Consider the following 23,750-nt stretch of genomic DNA (forward strand, 5'->3'; position numbering starts at 1 on the left):
ACGTCCGCTCGGTCACGTGGTCTCTCAGAATCCTGGCAGACCTTGTTTACAGTTGGGAAAGTTCAGAGAGCTTCAGCGTCTTGGCCAAAGTCACGCGCCAAATAACTAAACAGGACTGGAACTCAACCTCTGTTCTAGCAATTCCGCCCACCTCATTGAGCTGCCCTTCAGTGCACAGCCCACACAGCTTTCAAGTGGGAACCTGTTGACTGTGCCTGGAGTACCCACTCACCTTTCTGAGCTCCTTCCCTAACAGTACTCCAATTTCAGGAAACTGTCCCTGATTCCCTGCCATCTGTGTTAAGACCACTTCATGTGTTGCGATTGCTTCTCTGCACTTAGCGTGATGTGTTTAACGCACGGCCCCCCACACAGTAGTAAGTGCTCAGTAAGTGAACAGGCAACCTCAAGTCATGTATTTTCAGTCACTCAACATTACACAGGAATATCTTTGAGAGCTGTCTTTATCCTTTGCCAGACACTGTGCTAAGAGTGCTAAGAGTTTATACTCTGCTAAGAGTTTTTGATGCATTATCTCTTGTAACCTTTCCAACAACCCTATAAGGAGATGCTTTTATTGTCCACCTGCCTACTGAATAAGGAACCTGAGGGAGAGTCGCACAACAGGGAACCTCACCAGAGGCAGGGGCTCGAGGATAGCAGCCAGAGCCTCTGCTAATTGCAAAACACCCGGATCTGGGCTGAAATGAGTCACCCAAGCACTTGGGTTGGCTTTCCCTGAGCTACAGAGGAGGCTGGCAGGTCGTTGGCGTGACTCCTTCATTCGCTAGGTATTTATTGATTATCCACAGCAGCTCATTGCCCTTAGGTACTGAAAAAACAAAAAGAAGTATCACAGAATCTCTGCCCTCAAAGCTTCTTCAGTCCAGTGGGAACAGACATGTTTAAACCAATAATGACAATATAGTGAGGTGAATGTGTTAATGGAGCCTTTTCTACTGGAGGTTGCAGCAGGATACTTAGAAGCAGACGAGGATAAATTTGCCTCTTGGAGTGAGGTTGGAAGCTGTGAAAGTGAGGGACCCAGAAAGGCTTCCTGTTGGAGATGGGAGATGATGCTTGCGCTTTTTTGAAGAATAGGGAAGAGTTCTTTAAGCTGAAAGACTGGAAGAGAATGGAGGCAGATCCAGATGCCGGGAGCTGCGTGCAAAGGTTTTTCAGGGGGCCTCCGGAGACTCATAATATCATTGTAAAAATAGTTTTAACCTCAAGGAACCTTCTGAGAAGGCTGAGCCTCACTTCGAGAACGTTCGACTAAATGATGACACAGTAACAAATGAAGCCAAAATCTAAGTAGCTTACAGGGTTTGTGTCTCGCTCATGCTACAGATCCACCGTGAGCTGCCCATGGTTGTGTTCCACGTCATCTTCACTAAGGACCCGAGGTTGGCAGGGCAGCCTCCAGCTAGGACATTGCCAGTCAGTGCGAAAAGGGAAAAGAACTCGGTAAACCATCCTGACTTTTAAAACTTGTGTTTTTATAGTGTCATTTTTTTTTTTTCCATCAGCCAAAGCAAGTCACAAGGCCAAGTCTCAGGGCTGAGATGTATAATGTTCTGCAGGGAGAGGCCCCACTGGAAGAAATACCAAGTATCTCCAACCAATAAACAGCCAAGAGAGAAAGCGGAGCGGAAAATGAAGGGGGTTGGGAAGGATTTACAGAGTAATATTGCCCTCCTAGGGCCACCGTAGTTCAATCTTGCAGCTACTATTCTGTTGTTCTAGGGGCGGAGCCGAGAGGAAATTTAAACCGAAGCCGCGGCCGAGAGCGTTTAGAAAGTGAGTCTCTAGTTACAGAGCAGCTGCTAGGGCTCGGGATTCCGAAGGAGCTCATGGAGTCCGCGGATGCGATACGGCGGCCTTGAGGAAGGACTACGGAGACCAAGAAAGAGGCTAGGATCTGAGGGAGCAGGGAAAAGGGTACGGATGCCGGGAAGGGGAGAAGGGGTAAGAAGGAAAGCAGAGAGGGGTCTAAGAGTTTAAGAGAGGATAACGGGGTCGGGAAGTGGACACAGGTATCGGGGAGCGAATAGATGCAGAAGCTGGGGACGGTAGAGGGACCAGGAGGAGTCACAGGAGTCGAGGGGACAGAGATCTGAAGGGGATGGAAGGACTAAGGACAAAGCCTGGAAGGTGGCGCGGAAGTCGAGATGGGGTACGGCTAGGGATGGAGTTGAGTCTTAGCTGTACTTGGTAGCCGCGTTGGGGATTGTGCAGGATTTGGGAGGCGGCGGGGAGAGGATGGTGGGAGGTCGGAGGCTTGTGAAGGTGATTCACCTGTTTTGTCCTTTTTCAGGCGACGATTGCCCTGAGCTGGAGAGTTCAATGGCTGAGAGTGGTCTCCGGGCTCCGGACCTTGGTAGGTAGCGGGTCAGAACTAGGGATGGGAGGTCCAAGTTGCTACCCCTGCCCCAGAGCCTCTTGGGATGAGACGCGGAGAAATGTTAGCCCTGTTGGGGTTTTCCGATTGTTAGTGGTTTTGTGTGTGAGTGTGGCGCGTGTTGATGGATGTCATGGATCATTTAGGAATTCGCGGTAGAGGTTCGAACAAGAGCTTTCAGTATGATATTACGAATAAGATTGGCAAACAGATGGGAAGTCGGGGCTGTGTAACCATATTAACCTTATGCTCAAGGTTATATTTATTATAAATATTAAGTTTATGGATCGGCACCCCCCCACCCAATTATATTAGCATTTTGGCACCTAGTTACTTCCCTCAGCACTGTCCTCCCCTGACTTCTAGTATCTTCTAGATTTAGTCCTGAAATGCCCCAGACACGGTATTTGGTTGTTGCCTTTCAGAGAGTAAAACACTTTGCGAGTTAATCACTCTTCTTGCCTGTGTCTTGATGCTTTCTTCTGATACATCGCTCTTGTTTCTGGAGAACTTTCTCCACGAGTGTTTTCAAAAGGGAGCTTTATGTGACAAACTTTCTGAGGCTTATTAAGATTCTTGAGTCAAAGTGTTTTTCCCTTAATACTTTGAAAAATAACAGTAGTTCCTTCACACAATGTCCTATTTGTGACTCATTTTATTAGCACTAATCGAAAGGATTATAAGATCAAATACATTATATTCAAAGTATACAAAATGTTAATATAGTATCATTAACATGTAATTTAATTAAATGTAAAATTTTTAATTGTGGAAATGGTTTTCCTTGGCTTTGAAGACCTGTTCCATCTTCTTTGAGCTTCCAGTGCACTGTGCAAAGTCTGACATTGTAAACATTTCTAGCCTCCCTCACCCCCACCCCAAAACATCGCAGGGCCAGACTGCTCTGTGGGAATCACCCCACCCCCCCATTGGGCATGACTGCTCTCTAGCAACAATATTATTAACAATAATGTTAGCAATATTAGTGCTCCTATTGTTATATTATTTTCTATCATTTTTGCTTCCAAATTAGTCATCATTATTATTGTTTTATACAGTCAATGATTATTTATATTTATACACACTTTTTACCAATTTGTTTTAGCATTTCAGTCCCTCCTCTGGGCTAAGTTTCCTTCTTTCCAGTGTGCGCCTCTTCGGAGTCCTTCAGTAGTAATTGGTTGGCGATGAATTGTCTGGGCTATTGTTTGCTTTAAAAATGTCTTTATTTTACCCTCAATCTTGAATAATCCCTTAGTCAAGTCTAAAATTCTAAGTTGACATTTCTTTTCTTGCATTTTAAATAATTTATTTTAGCCCTGGCTGGTGTGGCTCAGTGGATTGAGGGTCAGCCTGCAGACCTTTGGCCTGTGAACTGAAAGGCCACCAGTTCGGTTCCCGGTCAGGGCACATGTCTGGGTTGCGGGCCAGGTCCCCCAGTGGGGGGTGTGCGAGAGGCACGCACACATCGATGTTTCTCCCACACATTGATGTGTCTCTCCCTATCTTTCTCCCTCCCCTTCCCCTCTCCCTAAAAATAAAAATAAATAAATCTTTAAAAAATAATAATTTATTCTAATAAAATGGAAGTATTCACTAATTTCAATCCTTGGCGTCTCTATCTGGTCATCCATTTTGGAGTTCTCAGGGGTCTCGTTCTGCCATCTCTTCCTTCCGCCGACTCTCACCCACGGCGGTTTGTTTCCTCCCTGCGTCTTGTGGCGTGGGCGTGGGAGCTAATATTTGACGATGCTTTATCAGAGGAAATGCTGGGGCCCGTGGTTGGGGCTGTCTGTCTCTGGAGCAGTTTTGCCTTTGATTCTCTGAGGTGTGCTGAGTGCGACTAGCTGGGGTTACTTTCCGCATTGATTTCTGTTCCGTGGCGGCAGCAGTGGGTTCTCGGACCACATAAGTGGCGTGAATGTGAACTCCAGACTCCCGGGAGGCCTGTGGTTCCACGTTTGCGGGAAGACTTGCCTTCTCCAGAGCCCAGGCTACGATGCACAGTAATGTCTCCTCGGTCGGATGGATCGTTTTCTGGTTTATCTTTCCTCTAGATTCATGCAAGAGTTCTCCATCCTTTTCTTGACCCACTACTCCTATTTTTATGTTTCCAGTATCCTTCCTTGTCTTTTTGAGGATGTTTGTTATGCTTTAAAATTATTCTTTCTGTCCAGTCCCTTATTTATGGCAGATAAATAACCTCTATGAGAGAAAGCATCTTGCTTTCTTCAAGTGCATATTTTCTTCTAAGCTAACGTTCCCTTGAGACTATTAGCTGCTCTGATGGATACTGTATGTGCTCCTGGAAGGAAGACACAGACGCTCAGGCCCTAACTTATGCCCCTCCATTGAGTTTAGGGACTGGGGGGTGGAGAGAAGAGGAAAACCACCCCAAGGCAGGAACACTGGTCTCGAATTCCTGTTTGTACGCCCAGGGCCCGTCCAGGCGGACCACGCAGAGGCCGTGGGTGAAGGCGGCCGGACTTACAGGCCGCTCTCTTCCCGCAGACTCCTCACTTCGTTCCTCTTTGTTGTTGTCTTCCAGGGGCGCGGCGGCTAAGAGCGTCCAGTTGTCTGGGAACATGCCGGAAGAGCTCACTAGACGCTGGGAGGCGGCAGCCCTTTTCCGGAAAGTCCTTTTACTTGGATCTGCCCGCTGGCAAGAACCTGCAGTTTCTGACGGGGGCCATCCAGCAGCTGGGCGGGGTACGTGACCCGCGTCTCTCCTGCGACACCACGCGCCCTCGAGGGTTGTAGGGCAGGAGCCGGACAGGGATCACATCCGTGTCCTCCAGGTGTCGTCAGTGGTACCGCTGCCCTTTTCCAAAGCAATTTCGAGTGTGAACCATATTTTAAAACAGTGAATTTTTTTTTCCTAATTAGAAAAATAATCTCTCTTTATTCTAGAAATTTTGGAGAACATGGAACTGCTGCAAGTGACAACCGTCATTTTGATGTATTTATTTTTGTCTGGACTCTTCTCTCTTCTTTCTTTTTGTTTTCTTTTTCTGAATATTTTATTTATTTTTACTTTTTTTAAGGTTTTATTTATTTGTATTTAGAGAGGGGAAGGGAGGGAGAGAGGAAGAGAAACATCAGTGTGCGGTTGCCTCTTGTGCGCCCCCTACTGGGGATCTGGCCTGCAACCCAGCCATGTGCCCTGACTGGGAATCGAAACTGTGACCGTTTGGTTCTCAGCCCGCGCTCAGTCCGCTGAGCTACACCAGCCAGGGTTATTTATTTATTTTTAGAGAGAGGGGAAGAGAGGGAGAAAAGAGAGAGAGACATCAATGTGTGGATGCCTCTTGTACGCCCCCTACTGAGGACCTGGCCTACAACCCAGGCATGTGCCCTGACTGGGAATTGAACCAGAGACCCCTTGGTTCACAGGCTGGCACGGCACTCAATCCGCTGAGTCACACCAGCCAGGGCTGTTTTCTTTCACAGCTTTGTTGAGATACAATTCACACATTTAAAATGAACAATCTGGCACTAGCTGGGTGGCTCAGTTGGTTAGAGAGTCATCCTGATACGCCACGGTTTCAGGTTCAATCCCTATCAGGGCACACGCAAGAATCACCCGATGAATGCATCGGTGGGTGGAACAGCAAATCAATGTTTCTCTCTCTTCTCCTCTGTCTCTAAAGTCAATAAATAAAAGTTTAAAATAAAATAAAGTGAACAGTTCAGTGATTTTGAGTATATTCACAGAGATGTCCAAGTGTGATTACACAGTCAATGTTAGAACATTTTTTTTTTAAGATTTTATTTATTTATTTTTAGAGAGGGAAGGGAGGGAGATAGAGAGAGAGAGAGAGACAGAGAAACTTCAATGTGCGGTTGCTGGGGGTTATGGCCTGCAACCCAGGCATGTACCCTGGCTGGGAATCGAACCTGGAACACTTTGGTTCCCAGCCCGTGCTCAATCCACTGAGCTACACCAGCCAGGGCTAATGTTAGAACATTTTTGTTACCCCCCGCAGAAAGCAACTCAGACCCATGTCAGTCAGTCAGTCCCGGTAAAGCATTCGCCGTGTTTGAGTCCTTGAAAATATTTTTAAAGTGGTGTGTGTCAACCCGCACTTCTAGTGAGGGTTGGCCTGGGCATCTCTTGTGGTCAGGAAATAGGACGCTAGTGCCCAGCCCGGAGGAGGGGGGTCCCTGGGAAGCCGCTTGAGGCGGCTCAGGGTGCAGAAGCCCCTTGCAGTCAGACGAACAAGAACCCTGGGGTGCAGAGACCCAGCCGTGGGGACCGGCAGAATAGCAGCCTGACACCCAAACTGGCCCCAAGATGCATTGGAACTTTTAGTTTTTTCTGTCCTTTAGCCTTCGCTGTATAAAAATCCACCACAGAATTTGGACTTAAGTCGAGCTGTTTCTCATGATTCTCTGGATTGGCTGGGGGGCTTCCCTCACGGCTGCGTTCTGCTGGAGGGTCCTCTGGGCCGGGAGGACCAAGCTGACCTTGCTCTCAAATCTGGGGGATCTCGTTCGTTCTGTGCGAAGCTCCTGAACGCACAGGGTCTGTGTGTGCACTGTCACCGTGTGCCCCGTGGTCTCAGGGCGGCTTCCCAGAGGCGAAAGGAGAAGCCACAGGGCCTCTTGGGGCCTAGGCTCTAGGACTCACACACATTATTTTCGCCATCCTGTTGCACAAACAGAACTCCGTTCAAGGGGATGGAAGATTAGGTCTCCACCTCCTCACAGAAGGAACAGCAAAGACATTGCCGATGAGTAGGTGTGCTGGGATGGGGGGGCATGCAGCCGTGAGACCACTTACCAGATTCACAGAGGACCGTCCCCGCCCCACTCCCACGGTCTCTAGCGTCTGCTTTCGCCACATTACAGAAGGTAGACAGAGGTTCTCCTTTAAGCCACAACTTTAAAGATTTCTTTTAAATTGTAACAAAATGTATGTAGCGTAAAATAGGCCGTTTGAACCATCGTTAAGCGTGCAGGTCACTGGCATTAATTCCATTCACACTGTGGGGTGGCCATAAACACGTTTCTGTTTCCAGGACTTTTGTCCCCCCAAACAGAAACTCCATCGCCATCGAGCGATCACGGCCCACGGCCCTGCCCTGCAGTCCCTGTGTCTCTGTGAGCCGGCCGACTCCGGACGCTGCAGAGCCGTGGGGGTCACTGTCATTGTCCTTGGGTTTGCAGCTCCTTTCACTGAGCGAGTTTGTAAGATTCGTCCACGTCGCAGCACGCAGTAAAACTTTGTTTTCGTGGCCAAATTGTATCCCATTACACAGACATACCACGTTTTGCTTACCTGTTTTTCTGCTGGTGGACACTCGGGGGGTGTCCACGTTTTGGCTGTGGTGAGTAATGCTGCGTGCGGTGAGCGTTGGTGCACAAGTGTCTGTTTAAGTCCCTGTTTTTCACTCTTTTGGGGACATATACTTCAGTGCCAGGTGCCTCACCTAGTCACACATGAGAGATGTCGTGCATCCTTATTTCCGGTGGTGTGCTCGGGCTAGGTAGGACCGGCTCACAGGAGCCAACTGTTAGCATCTCTGTCCAAGTCCACGTTCGGTGACGTCATGCTGGTGGCTTGAAATCAGCCGTCATGGGAATATTTACCCCACAGACGCGAGCAAATGCCACACAGCAGGGATTCCGCCCCCAACCCCAGAGAGTCCGTCATTAAACGGTTGCCGGCTCACCACCGCTTGTTTCCGTCTTTTCTTCTTCCCACAAACGTGCGTTGAGGGCCACTGTTCCTCGGGCACTGTGCCGGGCGCGTGGGACACAGAGGGGAGCCAGACCCTCTCAGTGCCCGTGAGGGGCATGCAGGCAAGGGAGCAGATAGCTCTGCGGCTGAGTCGTCGCCAAGACCCTCTTTGGTTTCATAGTTTAGGCGCCTTGTAATAGTGTAGCCAGGGTCGCAGATGCAGGGTCTGGACATCTCAGTGTATCTTCCCAGAAAAATTGTGGCTTCGCTCAGCTGCCCTTTCACCCTCTCCGGTCCCTTCAGTGTCTTGGCACTGTCGCTCCGCGCAGACTCAAGCTGGTCAGATAAATCAGAGCCTGTGGCCTCCTGCTGGGTTGGAGCGGCAGCCCTGGAGACAAGACCCTGCGTCCACATATATATATATAAACCCTATTATGTTTCAGGGTGATGTCTGCTTGGGGGCCCAGTGCAGAACTGCATTTGGTCTATTTAAAGACATCGATTCTGGAACTTCTGGCAGCTGAGATTTCCTTCTCCAGCCTCTTGGTATCGATGATTCTTCATCTGCCTTTTGCTGCTCAGCCACCCCTGTGGTCTGGTTTCAGGTAATTGAGGGCTTTCTGAGCAAAGAAGTGAGTTACATCGTGTCCGGCCGCCGGGAGGCGAAGGCGGAAAGCTGTGGGACGAGGCGCAGAGGCTGCTCCAGCCCCGGTGAGGTCGCCGGGGACGCGCCGTCCAGGGCCGGTCCGCCGGCCAGCTACCCCGGGCCTCCACGGAAACCCGCGGACTCGGTGAGAATCCCATGGGGCAGGAAGGGTGTCTTCCCTGCACCAAGAAAGTGAGCTTCAAGCAGCCCTTCGAGGCAGCTCTGGTTTTAGTTTCATCTGGTTTAATTTCTCGTCGGAGTTCAGGGGCTGGAAGTATTTTTTCCCAGCTCCTGGTTCATCTCACGGCGTGCTTTCCCCACGCAGTTCCTTTCATGATGCTTTGTCCCTCTGTGTGGGCCTGCAGAGTCAGAGGTGCAGAAACAGCAGGAAGGTCCTGTGTAAACCAGACAGGGCTCGTTGACATTGGCCTAGACGTACCTGCTGGGGGGTGCAGAGACTCACAAAGGGAGGTCTTAGAACATCTGTAACCCTTGACCTCTGGTGAATTCAGAATGCCCTTCTCCACCAGGGCGCAGGCCGCAGTGTCCTGTGGGTGACGTGAACTTGGGTGTGGCTTCACCTTTACCTCCGAAGGGCTCTGTAGGCTCCCATTGCAGCCGCTCCTGGGCTGTCCTTGCTCCCTGCTCCCCGAGACCTGACACCATCCTGGCCCAGCCCGCTGTGAACACCTGTTCGTGCACAGGTGGTCTGCCGGCAGGCCTCATTGCGCCCCCCTTCCTGGCAGGTGCCGATGAGCCGGGGCCAGGAGCTGCTGCAGAAGGCCATCAGAAACCAGGTGAGCTGCGGGTGCTGAGGGTCTTCGGAAGTACAAGGGACCCCCAGACACCGCCGGGAGCTGTGTAGGTCCACTTCAACGTGGACTTTTTTTCAATAAATAACCTATCCTGTTTTTGACTCACGGTTTGGAACCCATGGATGTGGAGAGCTGGCTATATTCATTGATCTATGCCATCTTTTTTTTTGTTTTAATTTTTTAAAAGGTTTTATTTATTTATTCTTAGAGAGAGGGAAGAGGAGGGAGGATAAGAGTGAGAAACATCAGTGTGCGGGAGAAACAGCCATCGGCTGCCTCTCGCACGTCCTGCACCGGGGACCTGGCCCACAACGCGGGCATGTGCCCTGACTGGGAATCGAGCCGGCGACCTTCCGGCCTGCAGGCTGGCGCTCAGTCCACAGAGCCACGCCGGCCAGGGCTGATCTGTGCCACCTCATATAGGGACGTGAGCGTCTGCGGATGCTGGTATCTGCAGGAGGTCCTGGAGAAGCTCCCTCATGGGTACCAAGGAACACCAAGTTTTTGGAGAGCCAGAAGTCACATGTGGATTTTCAGCTGCGCAGGGGCTGGCACCCCGACTCCCCGTGTTGTTCAGGGCCGGCTGCACTGACATAACACACAGCCTGTGAGGTGTACCATCATTTCCGTCTCATGAATGGGGAATGGGCTTCGGAAGTTCAGTCACTTGTCCAGAGTCACCCAGGGCATCAGTGGTAGGGCGAGGACTGGACTCCCTGAGGTCTCCTCCCCAGAGTCTCCCGAGGGATCCTGGGGGGATGCCGTGGGACACGTCCGCTCTGCCCAAAGCCAGACTCTGTGAGTCTTTTAAAGGTAGCCGTTCATCCCCTGTGTGAGAACCCGGAACATTCAGGTTCAACGGCAGGAGGAGGAACTGAGGTGATCCCGTGAGAGGACCCATTAAAGTGGCATTGAGCCCTGGCTGGTGTGGCTCAGTGGATTGAGTGTGGGCCTGCAAACCAAAGGGTCGCCGGTTCAATTCCCACTCAGGGCACATGTCTGGGTTGCAGACCTGGCCCCCAACTGGGGTGAGAGCAACCACACATGGATGTTTCTCTCCCTCTCTTTCTCCTTCCCTTCCCCTGTCTCTAAAAATAAAATCTTTACAAATAAAAACTAAAAAAATAAATAAAGTGGCCTCAAGACAGGCGCATTGGCCGTGACGAGGGAGGCGGGTGCCCGCGGGGCGGGAGCAGTCCGCGGCGGCGTGGCTTCCTGCCGGGTGACAGTGACCGTCACTGGTGTTCAGCACGCGCGGCGTGCTCAGAGCCTTCCTCCCGGAGGCCCTCCCGGCAGGCAGCTCTCGTACGAGCAGGTGCTCCTTCCCGGGCACACGGCGGCCAGGACACAGGGTACCGGTAGACCAGCAGTCCGTCCCCTCCGGATGTGGCCAGCCCACGTGGAGCACAGGGTCTCCCCGAGGGTTGGGGTAGACCCTCCCCGAGACACACCTCCGTGTGGGTGCCCCAGAACTCCCAGAAGCCAGGACAGCCTGTCCGCTGGGTGTTCGGGCCTTGTGGCGCCTCACGCTCCGCCCCCCCCCCTTCCCGCCCCGGCTCTGCTGCTTCTTTCCAGGGGAGCAGCAGCAGCGTCCTGACCAACGCCCGCTCCTGGGGAGTGAGGATCCTGCGTGTGGACGGTACCGTTTCTGCCCGGGGCCCCCGGGGCCAGGGGAGGGAGAGCTGGTGCCTGACCAGGAACGCGCCCTTTTAGAGGGGCCGTAGTTGCGGGAGCTGGCTGGGGGCGGGCGCACGCGGTGGCCGTGCAGACCCCCCGAAGGTGGGAGGGGTGCAGACCAGCAGCCAGGGCAGCAGAGCGCATGTGCCGGAAGGCGCAGTCCTGTCTAACGCATGCGCAGCCGCGCTCCTCAGGCTAGCGTGATGATCTCGTTGTGTAAGTTAGGAAATTCCCCTCACATCCATGACCACGTATCGGGCATTCACTGTGTTCTGGGACTTACCTCGGGTGATTCCCACTGCGGTCCTCTGCCTGTCGTACAGTGAGCAGACTGCGCCTCAGAGGGATTAAGTAAATTGTCCAGTCTCCCCGGGAGCGAGGAGCGTGACCCACATTCCAGCCTAGTTGGGCCCAACCAAACTCCATGTGAATTCTTTTCTATAAGGCTGCCTCACACGATTGCCACCTTTTTGCAGGCTGTGATAAATTTACACTGGGACAGCTGCCCCGGATAGGCCGCCAGTGAACGGCCCCCATACCTAGCTCCGCTTCCCGTTGGGTTTTCTCTGATCCTGGAGGGTGGCGGGTCCAGATCCGGGCTCGGACCTGCCAGGGGGGACAGAGAACGGTGCGTGGGAAGGTCCTCGTCGGGGAGGCGGGGGTTCCATCGTCACCAGAAAGTCGGCTATTTCTGACTCGATCCAATTCCCCTCCCTCCTGCGTGTTAGAGAAGCCGCCGCATGTACGGCCCCCGCTGGGCTTCCCCGCCAAGGGTGCATCTGAGTAACTCGGGTGGCCCGGTCGCCCCCACAGAAGCACCTCCTCAGAAGGGCATGCAAGCCCTTCGTGAGCCAAAGCCAATTTGTGCTCAGGAGTCGTGTTCAGTGCCACCAAAGAGCAGGAAGCCAGCTCAGGCCCTTTTCCAGGGATGCAGGACCCTGCCGTTTATTCGGTCATCAGTAGGTGCAGAGGTGACGCACAGCCAGAAGGTGGCAGGCAAGGTTGGTGTGATCCAACGTGCCGTGCCTGGCGAGACCCTTAGTGCCCCAGCCCCGGGAGAGGGCTGCGCCCGGGAAGTGAGGAGCGGGAGCCTTGAGCCCCAGCCCTCCGGTTTCTCCGCAGAAATGATGATGTGCGTGCAGCAGCTCTCTTTGGATGTCTTGCGGCTGAAGACACGAGGGCCAGAGAAGCCCGAGGTAGGTCGTCCCGCCGAACCGAAGGGAAGCGGGCGGTTTGCAGACTGTGAAGTCTGTGGCAACGTCAGTAAATCTGTGCGCCGCCCAAGCCTCCTGTTCCGGGCCGGCCTGGAACAAGTAAGAGGAGCGCAGCCTCTCAGCAAGCTCGTCCCTGGCGTGCATGGCCTGCCCACCCTTCCCGGCGCCACCTGCCATCTCCGAGGTGCGCTGAGGCACGCACTGCCACGCGGGCCGTGGACAGTCCTGGCCTGGATGAAACGTACATGTCTGTGGCCTGCTGGCCAGGCTGCCGTCCTGGGACGTCTCTTGGCCCGGGAATGAGCGTGCAGAGCGAGAGGTGGGGCCTGCGGTGGGGGGGCGGGGTTTGAAATAGCTGCCGTATTCCAGATTCTGGTCTGGCTTTTCCTTCCGTTGCTGGAGTTAGTTAGCACTGCGCGTGTCGCCTGGAGAGGAGCCCGTGCTGATTTAAAGCCACGGTGCTCTCGCCACAGTGCTTTCTCGTCCGAGGAAGGGCCGAGCCCTGCGGGTCCGCACAGGAGCGGGACGCGGAGTGGCAGCAAACCGCCTGACGGTGCACTGGGCCTGAGTACCCCTCACCCTACACCCTGGGGTGCAGGGGGCTTTGCTGCTGCTGCTAAATAGGTTTGCACTGTCACAATTAGGAAAGGTGCACAGTGACAGTCCCTCCTCTCCAGCCTCTGTTCCCCAGCCGCCGAGCTCCCTCCCTGAGAAGAGCAGAGGGAGCGCTTCCTCAGGCAGCCTTCCAGGACTGCACGCACTCACAGCAGAGTGTGAAAATTCCCCCTTTCGTGCACATGCGCAGTATCATTGCTTGACTTGGTTCACTTGATGATCTCTTCTTTAGATACTTGGGGGTCTTCTGGAGTGGGTTCTGGGTACAGTGCCCGATATGCTCAGGGATGTCGGGGGCGTCTTTTGGGGGGTCTTTGCCCCGGAGCATGGCCTGGGGGAGGATCTGGGAGTCGTGGTTCACCGGCTCCTTCATCTTGCCCCATCCCCACCTCTGCTCAGGTCTTCTTTCCATTTACTTTTTAATACCAGCTTTGTTTGACCTTGGCCTACATGTTGGTTTTGACCAACAGTCAGGGTCCGTGAGGTAGGGCACAGGGAAGCAAAAGGCGCTGCCCTCCCTGCTGTCCCGCACCCTGACCTGGAACGGCCTTGTGCCCTGACAGCCTCGTATTGACTAGCTGCCCCTTCGGAGAGCACCCGCTGTTTCAGGCCTGCGAGCTGCCCCCACCCACGGGTGCCACCTCCGAGCAGGTGGTGCGTGCTCCTCACATCACAGGCGGCGCAGCTCCACTTTCCACCCTCCCGGGCCCCTGGGGCTCTGCGGCTCTGGCCGCCGCTCCAGCCTGCACGCCCTCCACAGTCAGCCTGAGTGAGACTCACACACAATGCTCACCCCTCGCCGCGTCCCTGGGGAGGCGGAGGGAGCCTCTGTGCTCAGGTCAGATCTAGCTCGGGGGCGGCTGCCACCGGGAAGCAAAGTGGGGCAGACTCACAGCGGCACAGCTCACCGGCCCGCTTCCTCGACCCCCCTGGCTCCCTCACATCCTTAACCTATTTTCCCTTTCCATTTAGGGAACACGTCCAGCCGAGTCAAGAACGCGGAGAGGTCAGTGTGGTACCTTTTCTTCATCTAATTGCCATCCCTCCCTTCCTAAACGCTTCCCCACGACTCCCTCTGTGCCAGCATCTGCTCGCTTTTCTGCGGCAGGAAGCGGGGCCAGGTTGTGTGATCCCGTCGTCGTGTTCCCAGGGCCTGGGCTCTGCAGAGGACAGTGGCGGGAGAGGGGCGGCCCTGAGCGAGTCCAGAGCTGCTGGGCTGGGGCTTCTCCTCACAGCCAAGACCCCAGGTGGTCCCGCTGGCTCCCGAGTCCTCAGGCCGTTCCTGGCCACCGACTGAAATCCCGCATCCTTTTCCCTCTGACTCAGGAGCAGTTTGGAGTGGGCAGCCGAACAGCTGCCTACCACTTTGGGAAATGCCAGGCTCCCCGAAACTGACAAACAGGCAGATTGACAGGCCCGGCTCCCGGCTTCTCTTGGCCGGCAGGAGAGTTTCTCCCCCTGGAGCTTCTCCCAAAGATGCTCTTTAGGTGGCATTTATCCCTGCACCAGCGGAAGCTAAGAAAAGTCACTTGGCACCGCCCGTGTTCGAAATGCAAGGAAACCTATGGGGGACTTGATTTAATAACTGTCTCAGTTAATTAGACAAAGGATCGCCCCAAAAAGTAATTAATGGGAACTGCCTGTGTGCAAGCAGAGAGTCTGCTTTTTTCCGCTTGGGTCCTGGTGGCTCCCTCGAACGGGCCCAGAGCTGTGAGACGCCAGCCTCTTTGGAGATGGTGGCTGTCACTTCTGCCCAGGCCGGCAGCCCCTTTGGCGGGACCTCTGGCCTCCATGGGAGGGTAGAAATGGTTCTTAAGGCCTAACAGATTTTGTACCCTGTGCCAGTAACTCTCTAGGGGACGAATCTCTTGATTAATTGACTCCAAATTTGTCCTTGAAGAACCCCTTTGCCCTATTTTCTGGGGGGGCACCAGATTTCACCTTTGATGTTTTTTTGTTTTTTTTTACCATCCTTCTACTAAGATCTCTAAACACTCTTTAGCTCTCTCCCTCTCTGCTCCACCCCCCCCCCCCAACAAAACAAAACAAAACAAACCCAGGGTCTTCGTGGAAAATTCTGCCCAGGAGTAGTTCCAGGGCCCCTCGGCATTCTGAGACACCAGGAGCCAAGGTCTGGGAAGGAGCTTGTAGCAGAGACCAGCAGGGGCTGGGTTCCTCCCGCTCAGCGCTCAGCGCCGTTTCTGCCCGTCAGTGGACGGCCTCCAACGCCCGCGTGCAGGAGGGGCCGCCGCTCTAGGACCCCAGGCACCTGGCAGCCTCTCCCCCCGACGGCGGAACCCTTTCTGGGTGGCTTACCTCTGCCAAGCGCCCACCTGGGGACCACGTGCGTCCCAGCTCTGAGAAGCTCTTAGGCCTTGGCAGGCCCTCGCCGCCCTGAGCGTTTCCCGTGTGTGCAGTGCGGGCCCCGCGCCGGGCAGACGGGGAGCTGACGGTGCACGCTTCCTTTCCAGTGGCCAGACTGAAGGCACCGTTCCTCAAAATCGAAGACGAGAGCCGGTGAGTGGGGCCTCCTCCCTCTCCTCTCACCCCCACCAGGCCCCCACAGAGGAGGGGTCCTAAGCTGATGTGGGGTCGTGGAGCCCCCCCAGCCCCGTAGCTTTGTCTCCCCAGAAGCCGCTTTCTCACCCCGGCGTGGAGAAGCCTCGCACAGACCGGGAGGAGGCGCCCCTGAGGGCGGCGTGGCCTGCCTGGCACTCACCCGGGCCACGAGTCGGAGGCTGACGATCCCGGGTGTGATCGCCTCCTGTTAGCACTCTGCTCTGATGAGCCCATGAAGCCCCCGTGCGGGCTCGTTCTCGCCCCACGCTCGCTCCTCGCGGTGCGCTGACACCTGTTGTCGAGCCGCTGCTGGACCCGGAGCGGAGCCAGCGCAGCGGTCTTGGCTGCAGTGAGAGTGCTGGGGTGCTGCCGGGGCCCCCTCGCGCCCGGGGAAGCCCTCCTGTTGTGCCGGGCAGGGCCCCCCTCTGGTACGTGTCCTCGTGGCAGCCCTCGATGGGAAAGAGGCCACCCCCCTTCCTCGTGGGGAGACCGAGGTCAGAGAAATTAGGAACTCGCACCTGCCGCCTCACTAAGGAAGCTTAGCTGGGGCTGGAGCCCAGGTGCGGTCACCGTCCCGCCTGGCGCCCTCTCCGCTGTGCCCCGCGCACCCTTCGATCTGGAACAGCAGGGAGGCCGTGTCGATGATCCCCTGGTGAGCTCTTAGCCACCTGGGTCACCACCGACTCTCCAGTGCGCACCAGATCAAAAGGCCACGTGAATCTATAATTATCTCAGAAGGTTTTTGAAAAGAGAGAAGGCCCCTGTGTACCCAGCAGGGAGCCCGGGGACCGGAGTGTTCTGGCCCCGCGCCCTCACACGGGGCAGCCTAAGGACCCAGCCCGTGAGCCCGGCATTCTGCCCGCCCTCCAGGTGGCCCCGAGTTGCCTTCTCCGTCCCTGCACACAGTGCAGAGTTGGCTTTGGTGGCCCAGAAATGAGCGTCAAGAGCACAGGGACGGCGACGAGGTGCTGCCCCCTCCAGTTCCGGTGGGATGGAGCGCGTGTCCGTCCATCGCAGCCTCGTTCCATCCAGTTAAATACACGCAGGCGTGACGCATGCGCACGCGGCGGCCGAGCGAGCCCGCCCGTGCCTCCGGGGCTCCCCCTGCAGGCGGCAGGCACAGGTGACGCCACTGTCACCAGAGCGGGGCACGCGTACTTGTGTGCCCCTAACGTGAGAGGCAGCAGAAGAGATTCAAGTGGCACTGGGGTTTCCGGTGATATTTTTGTGCTGTTCTGAAACATGCCTTCCAAGCCTGATAGCCTTACCGTCCTCAACATTCCAGCCTTCTAAACAGGAACAAAGAAACACTGAAGAGAAAGAAGTGGGGTACCGGCGCTGTGGAGGGCACCCCGTTCTGTTCAGGGATCCAGGAAATTTGTTAACTCATTCCTGAGGCCACAGGGCTCTCGCTGAGCCACCCAGGAACCCATGGCCCGCGCCCCCCCCCCCGCCCCCCGCCTCCCGGCGCTGGAGCACAGGCCATGACACCAAACACGGCGGTGGGGGGCGGGGGAGCCCACAGTGACACCACAGCGTGTGCCGAGTGTCCGCACATCCTCAGACCTGGCTCCGAGCTCGCACGTGAGCAAGCTGGGACCCACCACCCAACCGGCTCAGTCCGGGTCCCACTCTGCAGAGCCCTCACGGCGCCCTCCTCTGCCCAGAAGCCTCCGCTTCAGAGGGGGCGAGGGCGCACAGGAGCAGCCCAGGGCAAACGTGGTGCTTGTCATGGAGCAGGACAAGCACTGCTCTGGTTTAAACACCCTTCCATTTAGACTCTGCGGGGCTGGAGTCCTCAGAGGTTGATTCAGGGTCAAGAAACAACATGGAAGTGTGGGGGGAACAAGATCAGGAGTTGGGAGACAGGGCTTCTGGTCTGGCCTCGGCCACAGACTGGCCGTGAGCCCTTGGGTGAGTTCCAGAACCCTTAGGGCTTTCCTGACCCGTGTTTCATTCCGCTCCGGGTAGCTGCAGGACTCGGGCGAAGCAGTGAGTCCAGACAGGCTTGAGGAGCCCCGGAGAGCTTAAGTATGAGCTTCACCTCGTAGGGCTGATGGGAGTTTTGTGTCCGAACCCGGAAGGTGCGTGGGCAAGAGTCCACTCTCAGGGTTGGAACTCGAGGGGGTTGGGCTGGCCCCCCCCCCTTCCTCCTCCTCTTCCTTCCGCACGATAGTCAAAGTGGAAGTTTTCTGTGTTTCAGGAAGTTTCGTCCTTTCCACCATCAGTTTAAATCCTTTCCAGAAATTTCTTTTCTGGGACCCAAAGACGCAAGTCCCTTTGAGGCCCCGACGACCCCGGGCAGCTCACACCGCACCAGGTGGGTCTTTCTGGTCCCTGCGTAACAAGGGCTGGTCACAGGCCCGAGTCCTTGCCCCAGGGGCCTGCTGGTCGGATCGGGGATGGCCATGTGTCATCTCCGTATGCGAAGTCTGTTCTGGGAACTTAGCCCAGAGAAGAGGGGAGGAGTGTTCATCCGTTTCGTTTGCTGTTCTCCGTTCGCACTGAAGAATTTGACCTGTGTCCAGAGGACAGTCGTCTTGTTTCTGGAACTCGGATTTATAGACCGCGTTCATCAGAGTCCCCTGGGGTCCCCTTAAAAATGCAGGGCCCTGGCCCTGGCCCTGGCCGGGTGGCTTGGCTGGGGCCTCACCCACACGTACCCCGAAAGGTTGCAGGTCCAGTTAGTCCCCTGCTGGGGTGCCCACAGGGGGTGGCTGATGCAAGTTTCTCTCTCATATTGATGTTTCTCTCCCATTGGCATTTCTCTTTCTCCCTTATTCTCTCTTCAAGATCAATAGACATCCTTGGGTGAGGGTATTTTTTAAATGCCAGTTCCTGGACTCCACGTCACAGGTACAGCATCACAGTGTCTGGTGACGGAGCCCCAGAAGCTGCAGCCGCCCGAGCTCCCTGGGTGGCTGGGTGCACAGCGGCACTTGAGGCCTGCGGGCTAAAGACAGGGAGTAACTGAGGGGCAGGGGACCTTAGTTATCTGGGCGCCGTGTGGCCTGATGTGGCTTGTGGGCTTGTTGGCGTTCCCACTCTGCAGACGTGTGACACGGGAACCTTCACTCACCCAAGCGCAGAAGGAATGCGGCTCAGCTGAGAAGCTGATGCCTTCATGGGCCCCTTCTAAGCTCCGGACCACACGGTTAGTCCACAGACCAGGAGAACAGGGCAGCGCAGAGTCGGCCATGAGATTCACGGCGGGTCCCCCGGCAGAGGATCAGGAAGTAGCGCGAGTGGGAGGAAAACCAGCGGGGGGGGCGTGGCAACAGGGGGGAGGGGAGGATGAGAGAGCCGGCCAGGGGCCCGCAGCCTCAGGCTGCAGGCCATGCTGCACCTTGCATGGCCTTGGAGTCGCAGAGGGGGTAAGGGGAAGGTGGGGACGCAGTGAAGCTGGGGCGTCTGCACATGAGGAGAATGGAGGATGTTGGCCAGGGTTCCGTGTGCATGTACAATCAGCGGCAGGAGAGGTTTAATTTTTTTTTAATTTAAAAGTTATCACTTTGGCTCAAAATTCAAGCATTACAAAGGGTTTAAGGCCTCCCGCACCCGCTCTCTAATCTCCAGGCCACAGGCCTCCGTCCTGTCACACAGAGAGCACCGTGCGATCAGCTGGGCCGGGCCCTGCTCTCACTGCTCACTGTATCTCAGATCCCTTTCCTGTTGGTACCTAGGAGCGTCCTGACTCCCTTGCGTGGCTGCAGGGCACTCCGTGGCATGGATTTCCTGTACTCACCCAGTCTCCTACTGATGGATGGCGGAGATTATTTTCAGTCTTTTGTCGTTACAAAGAAAGCTGCAGTGAATAGTCTTGTTCAAGTGTGTTTGTGGAATAAATTCCTAAAAGGGAAAATACTAGGTCAAAGGGTGCCTGCATTTCTAATTTGGCAGCCAAATGGCTTTTCACGGAGGCGCCGCCAGCAAACACTGGCCCACCCCCTCGGGTCCTGCTGAGAGCTGTGGGGCTCCCCAGCCTCGGCCGGCCGGCCTGCTAGACGGAGAGCCCTCTCTCGGTGTAATTGGCATCTTCGTTCTCTCTCACTGCGAACGAGGTTCTGTCTGCGTTGTCTGGTCATCTGAGTTTCTCTCTTCGGGTGTCGATCCCTTTCCTGGGGGCTCGTAAGGGGCCCTTCACCAGGAGGAGGATGAGCCTTTCTCTGTGGTGTAGCTGTATATACCACCGCCCCACCCCCATTGGTGGTTTCTCGTTTAACTTTGCTTGTTTTCTGTGAGGCGTACGTTTTAAAAAGCTGCGTGTAGTTTTCCCGTTTGGGGAGCGTTTTGTGCCCCACTTAGAAAGCAGACTGTTGGATGCGTTGAGTTTGCTTGGACGGCCTAGGAGCCAGGGCCTGCAGGCTGTTGGAAGTCCAGGACTGCAGCTCAAATGAGGAGTCAGGTCTGAGAGAGAGAGATTCGCAAGCCCTCGGTGACGGTGACGGGGCAGCTCTGCAGGGGACACGTGAGCATGAGGGAGGGGACAGGTGAGGTGGAGGGGGTCCAGGGCGGCACAGTCCCCTCACTGCTGTTGAGGCCTTTTCCCCTTCCTGGAGCAGGTCAGACGAAGGTGGTGGGTGTGGGTAGGAGCGCAGGGCTGGACTGCCCTTCCAAGGAGTCCCGCCGCCACCCACCGCCACGCGTTCTCGCCTGTGGTTCGAGGTGTATGGGTGGAGAAAGGACGGAGCTGAGACAGGGTGTCCGCGTGGGATGTCCCGTCTTGTTGCCTCTCCTGCCGCCCTTGGACACCTGGTGCCGGGTGTGGGGGGGGCCTGCCTGTGCCTACCCAGCTCCGTGGCCGTTTCGGTCCGTCCCCACCCCGGCCCGAGCTCCAGGCCCTAGAGCAGCAGTTCCGCTCGGAGGGGCCCAAGAGTGACCGCTCTCTCCCACCCTGTTTTCCCCCCAGAGAGCCCAAGGGCCAGGAGGCAGGCCGGTGGCCCACCGCCCGCGCCGCACGCAGGAGGAGGAAGGGGTACTGCGAGTGCTGCCGCGAGGCCTTCGAGGAGCTCCACGGGGTGAGCCCCTCCCGCCGAGCGCTCTCTGGGACTGCCCCAGAGGGCCTTTCCCTCGCAGGCTCTCCCTGGCGCCCTGCGCCGGCCTTGCCTAACGTCCTGTGCCCCCTCTCGCCCGGGCAGCATCTCCAGAGTGCCCAGCACCGGGGCTTTGCCCGAGAAGCCCACCCGTACGCAGAAGTCGATCGCATCATCGCCCAGCTCAGCCACAGCTTCGTGGACGTCCCCTTCCAGGCCCACCTCCCCAGGTGAGCGCCCGGGCACCGCCCTGCCCAGGGTGGTGGGCGTGGCCAGGCTTCCCTCCTCCAGCTGCTGCTGCTGCCCTCTCTAGGTGGTCGGGGGGCGGAGCCCTCAGGTCCACCTGCAGGAGCCAGGCTGTGACATTTTTCTCACCTTTCTTCCCACCCCCCCCACCCCCCCCCCACCCCCCGTCACCGTCACCTTCTATTTTGTTCACTTTAGAGATGCAGGGGGGCGGAGGGGGAAGGCCCTCCACTTGTGGCTTTAGCCAATTGGAACCGGACCCCGAGTGGGGCGCCCCTCCCTTCCTGACACTTGGGCGTGGCCACGGTGGTGGGGGCGGGGAGAACCTTCCGCAGTTGTACTTACTCCTTGGTCACGTGTCTGGTCATTGCTGCCTGTCTGGCCTTCCAGAAGTGTGCAGGGGGGACTCCTGGGTCCCTTCCAGGCAGGTGAAGAGCCAGGTCTTTCGGCCCCTCTGGAAGTCGCCCCCGGGAAGCAGGGTTGTGGGTGCATCGGTGGAATTCCGGGGCTCTGAGCTTCTGTCCAGGCGCTGTGGCTTCACCTCTCGGCCGGTCTCCGCCGCGGGTCCCGCTTCCCCAGCCCAGCGTGGGCCGCCCGGCTCCGCTGCTTCCTCCGGCCGCCCAAGGGCACAGCCTCCTCCGTGCAGTTATTAAATGGAACAGCCTCTAACCTGTCCCTCTGGCCAGCCCTGACCGCAGGCCGCAGAGCCGAGAGGCGCAGACGGCACTGGCCCCCGCCGCGGGGTCGGACCCGAAGAGCAGGCGTTTCATGGGGCCCCGGAGGCGGCGGGTCTCCTCAGCACCCGACGACCCGCAAGGGCAGCACCATGCGTGTCCCCAGGCCCACCCCGCCCTCTGCCCGGCCCAGCAGGCTCTCAGCGTCCTGTCTGCTTTGTTGTGGAGCCCTGTGGCCCAAAGGGTGTTTCTGTCCCCACAGGCAGCCAGGCTCCCCAGCTTCGGATCGTGACCTCCTGTGTCCTGAGACGCTGTCTCCCAGCCAGCCCGCCTGTGGCGGGGCAACATCTCCCAGGACGAGGGAGGAAGAGGACCACCAGGCCCCAGGCAGCCCGGGACAGGATGGGGTGGCGGGCAGCGAGAAAGCACCAGCTGACTGTGTGGGGGCCGGTGCGGGGCCTGGACCACCAGCAAGCGGCCGAGACCTGGGGGCGTCCGCTGACACCACCGTGGACTCCCCAGGGACACTGGTGTCCGGGAGCCCGACTTGCCAGTGCCTTCCGACCAGCTGCGGTTTCGAGGACCTCTCCTCTGGCCCGGACCCAGCGCCTGTTGGCCACAAGCGGAAGGCTCAGTCCCCCGGTGGCAGTGCCAAGAGGCGGCCAGGGGTCTCCTGGCCACAGGCCTCATTCTTTGCCCCGAGAACCCTCAGCCCCTGTGGCACCTGGACAGCCGATGGCAGGCAGCTCTTCTCCCTTCCCCTTCCAGGCCAGGAGTCCAGCCCTCTGGCCTCCGTCCTGCCCTTGTGCCCCCCACAGACCAGCCTCTCCCTCCCGGACCCCTTTCCCTGGCAGCGCACAGACAGGCCGGCTGAGCTCTGGGCCACACCGGCCCCCTGGCCTGGGGGAGGGTGCTCCCCGGGTTCTGAGGATTCGGAGTGCGCAGCCCCTAGCCCTGTCTCTCAGCAGACTGACCGGCCTCCCAGCTGCTCTGCAGCTGCAGGCCAGCTGGCAGCCCACCTGCACTCAGCTGCCGCGGGCACATAGCCCCCAGGGAGGGCTGGGGAGAGGAGAGCCAGGCTACTCCTCTCCCCAGCCCTCTGCTGGCCTCCTGCCTCCTCATCTCCTGGCACCAGCAGCAAACTGCTCTCGTGCGCCACTCAGGGCATGAAGCTCTTCTTGGGGCCAGAGCTCTGGCTGGAGGGCCAGGTGTGGAGATACCAGCTGTACCTGGCCCAGTGCTGCACACCAAAGGCCAGGGTGGAACAGACACAGAGGAGGCGCCCCAGGGCCTCTCCAGCACAGCCAGAAGGAGCCTGGGGCCAGGCCTTTGAAGTCCAAGTGAACAGCTGTGGCCATGGCCAAGCTCTGGGCTGGACAGACCCGGTCCTCCCGCCCACCCGGGCTTCAGGTGAAACCCAGGGAGCCTGGGCTTAGGGACCGCCCTCTCCTACCCCCGCCTCCAGCCGAGTTCCTGGCTGGGCAGGGATCTGCGATGGACTTCTCCAGCCATGGCCAGCCGCCTGCTTGCCAGGAGGCAGAGGCAAGCTTGGCACAGGAAGTGATTACAGAGAAGCTGGAGCCACGGGAACCCTGGCCTGGCTTCCTGTCCCTCCGCAGGCACTTGCCTCTCTGCAGAGCCCAGGGTTGGTTAGCGCTCCCCACCCCCACCCCAGCCTCCTTTCGCACAAGCATGTGGCTCTCCCCTGCCTTCTGCGATGCCTGTGTGCGTCCCCTCCCCCAGCCCCCCACGCTGTGCACACAGATCCTCGGGAACATATGAAGCAGAGGAGGGGCTCGGCGGCTGCACTCACAGGGCTCCCTCCCCCTGCACTCAGTGGGGGGCCCAGCACTGACCTTGCCCCCCGGAGCCCAAGATGTGGCCAGGTCCCCGTCTGGGGACAGACCCCTCTCTGCTCTTTCCTGCATCTGGGCTGCCCACCTGGGGCTCTGTTCCAGGGTCAGCAGCTCCCCAGCCAACTCCTCCATCATCCTCTTCGCTCCCCCCTCCCTCCCTCCCTCCCTCCCTGAGGACCTCCCCCCATTTCCCTCCGCCAAGCCATTAATCCGGAGACAGAGATGGGTTTGCTATCGATTCTTGAGCCACTTTTTTTTCTTTATTACATTTTGTACTGTGGTTCTTCTCACCCTTCCCTGCCTCTGTGTGTTTGTCTCTTTAAATGTGGAA

The 23,750-nt window shown here is 57.0% G+C and overlaps 1 protein-coding gene across 1 annotated transcript; it reads left to right on the top strand.

Annotated features, from left to right (window-relative positions):
• The first annotated feature begins 1,766 nt into the window (after positions 1–1,766).
• On the top strand, positions 1,767–22,609 carry DBF4B (DBF4 zinc finger B). Its single transcript, XM_045836748.1, has 13 exons — positions 1,767–1,800; positions 2,318–2,380; positions 4,950–5,110; positions 8,690–8,875; positions 9,477–9,527; positions 11,121–11,184; positions 12,345–12,418; positions 14,024–14,057; positions 15,523–15,568; positions 17,814–17,930; positions 20,520–20,628; positions 20,749–20,873; positions 21,826–22,609. Exons 2-13 carry the CDS (start codon positions 2,347–2,349, stop codon positions 22,607–22,609), a joined length of 1,785 nt encoding a protein of 594 aa, XP_045692704.1. The 5' UTR covers positions 1,767–1,800; positions 2,318–2,346.
• The last annotated feature ends 1,141 nt before the right edge of the window (positions 22,610–23,750 follow it).

Source organism: Phyllostomus hastatus, unplaced genomic scaffold (genome assembly GCF_019186645.2).
Source record: "Phyllostomus hastatus isolate PE091 unplaced genomic scaffold, TTU_PhHast_1.1 phas_contig_210, whole genome shotgun sequence".
In the NCBI taxonomy this organism is placed as follows: Eukaryota; Metazoa; Chordata; class Mammalia; order Chiroptera; family Phyllostomidae; genus Phyllostomus; species Phyllostomus hastatus.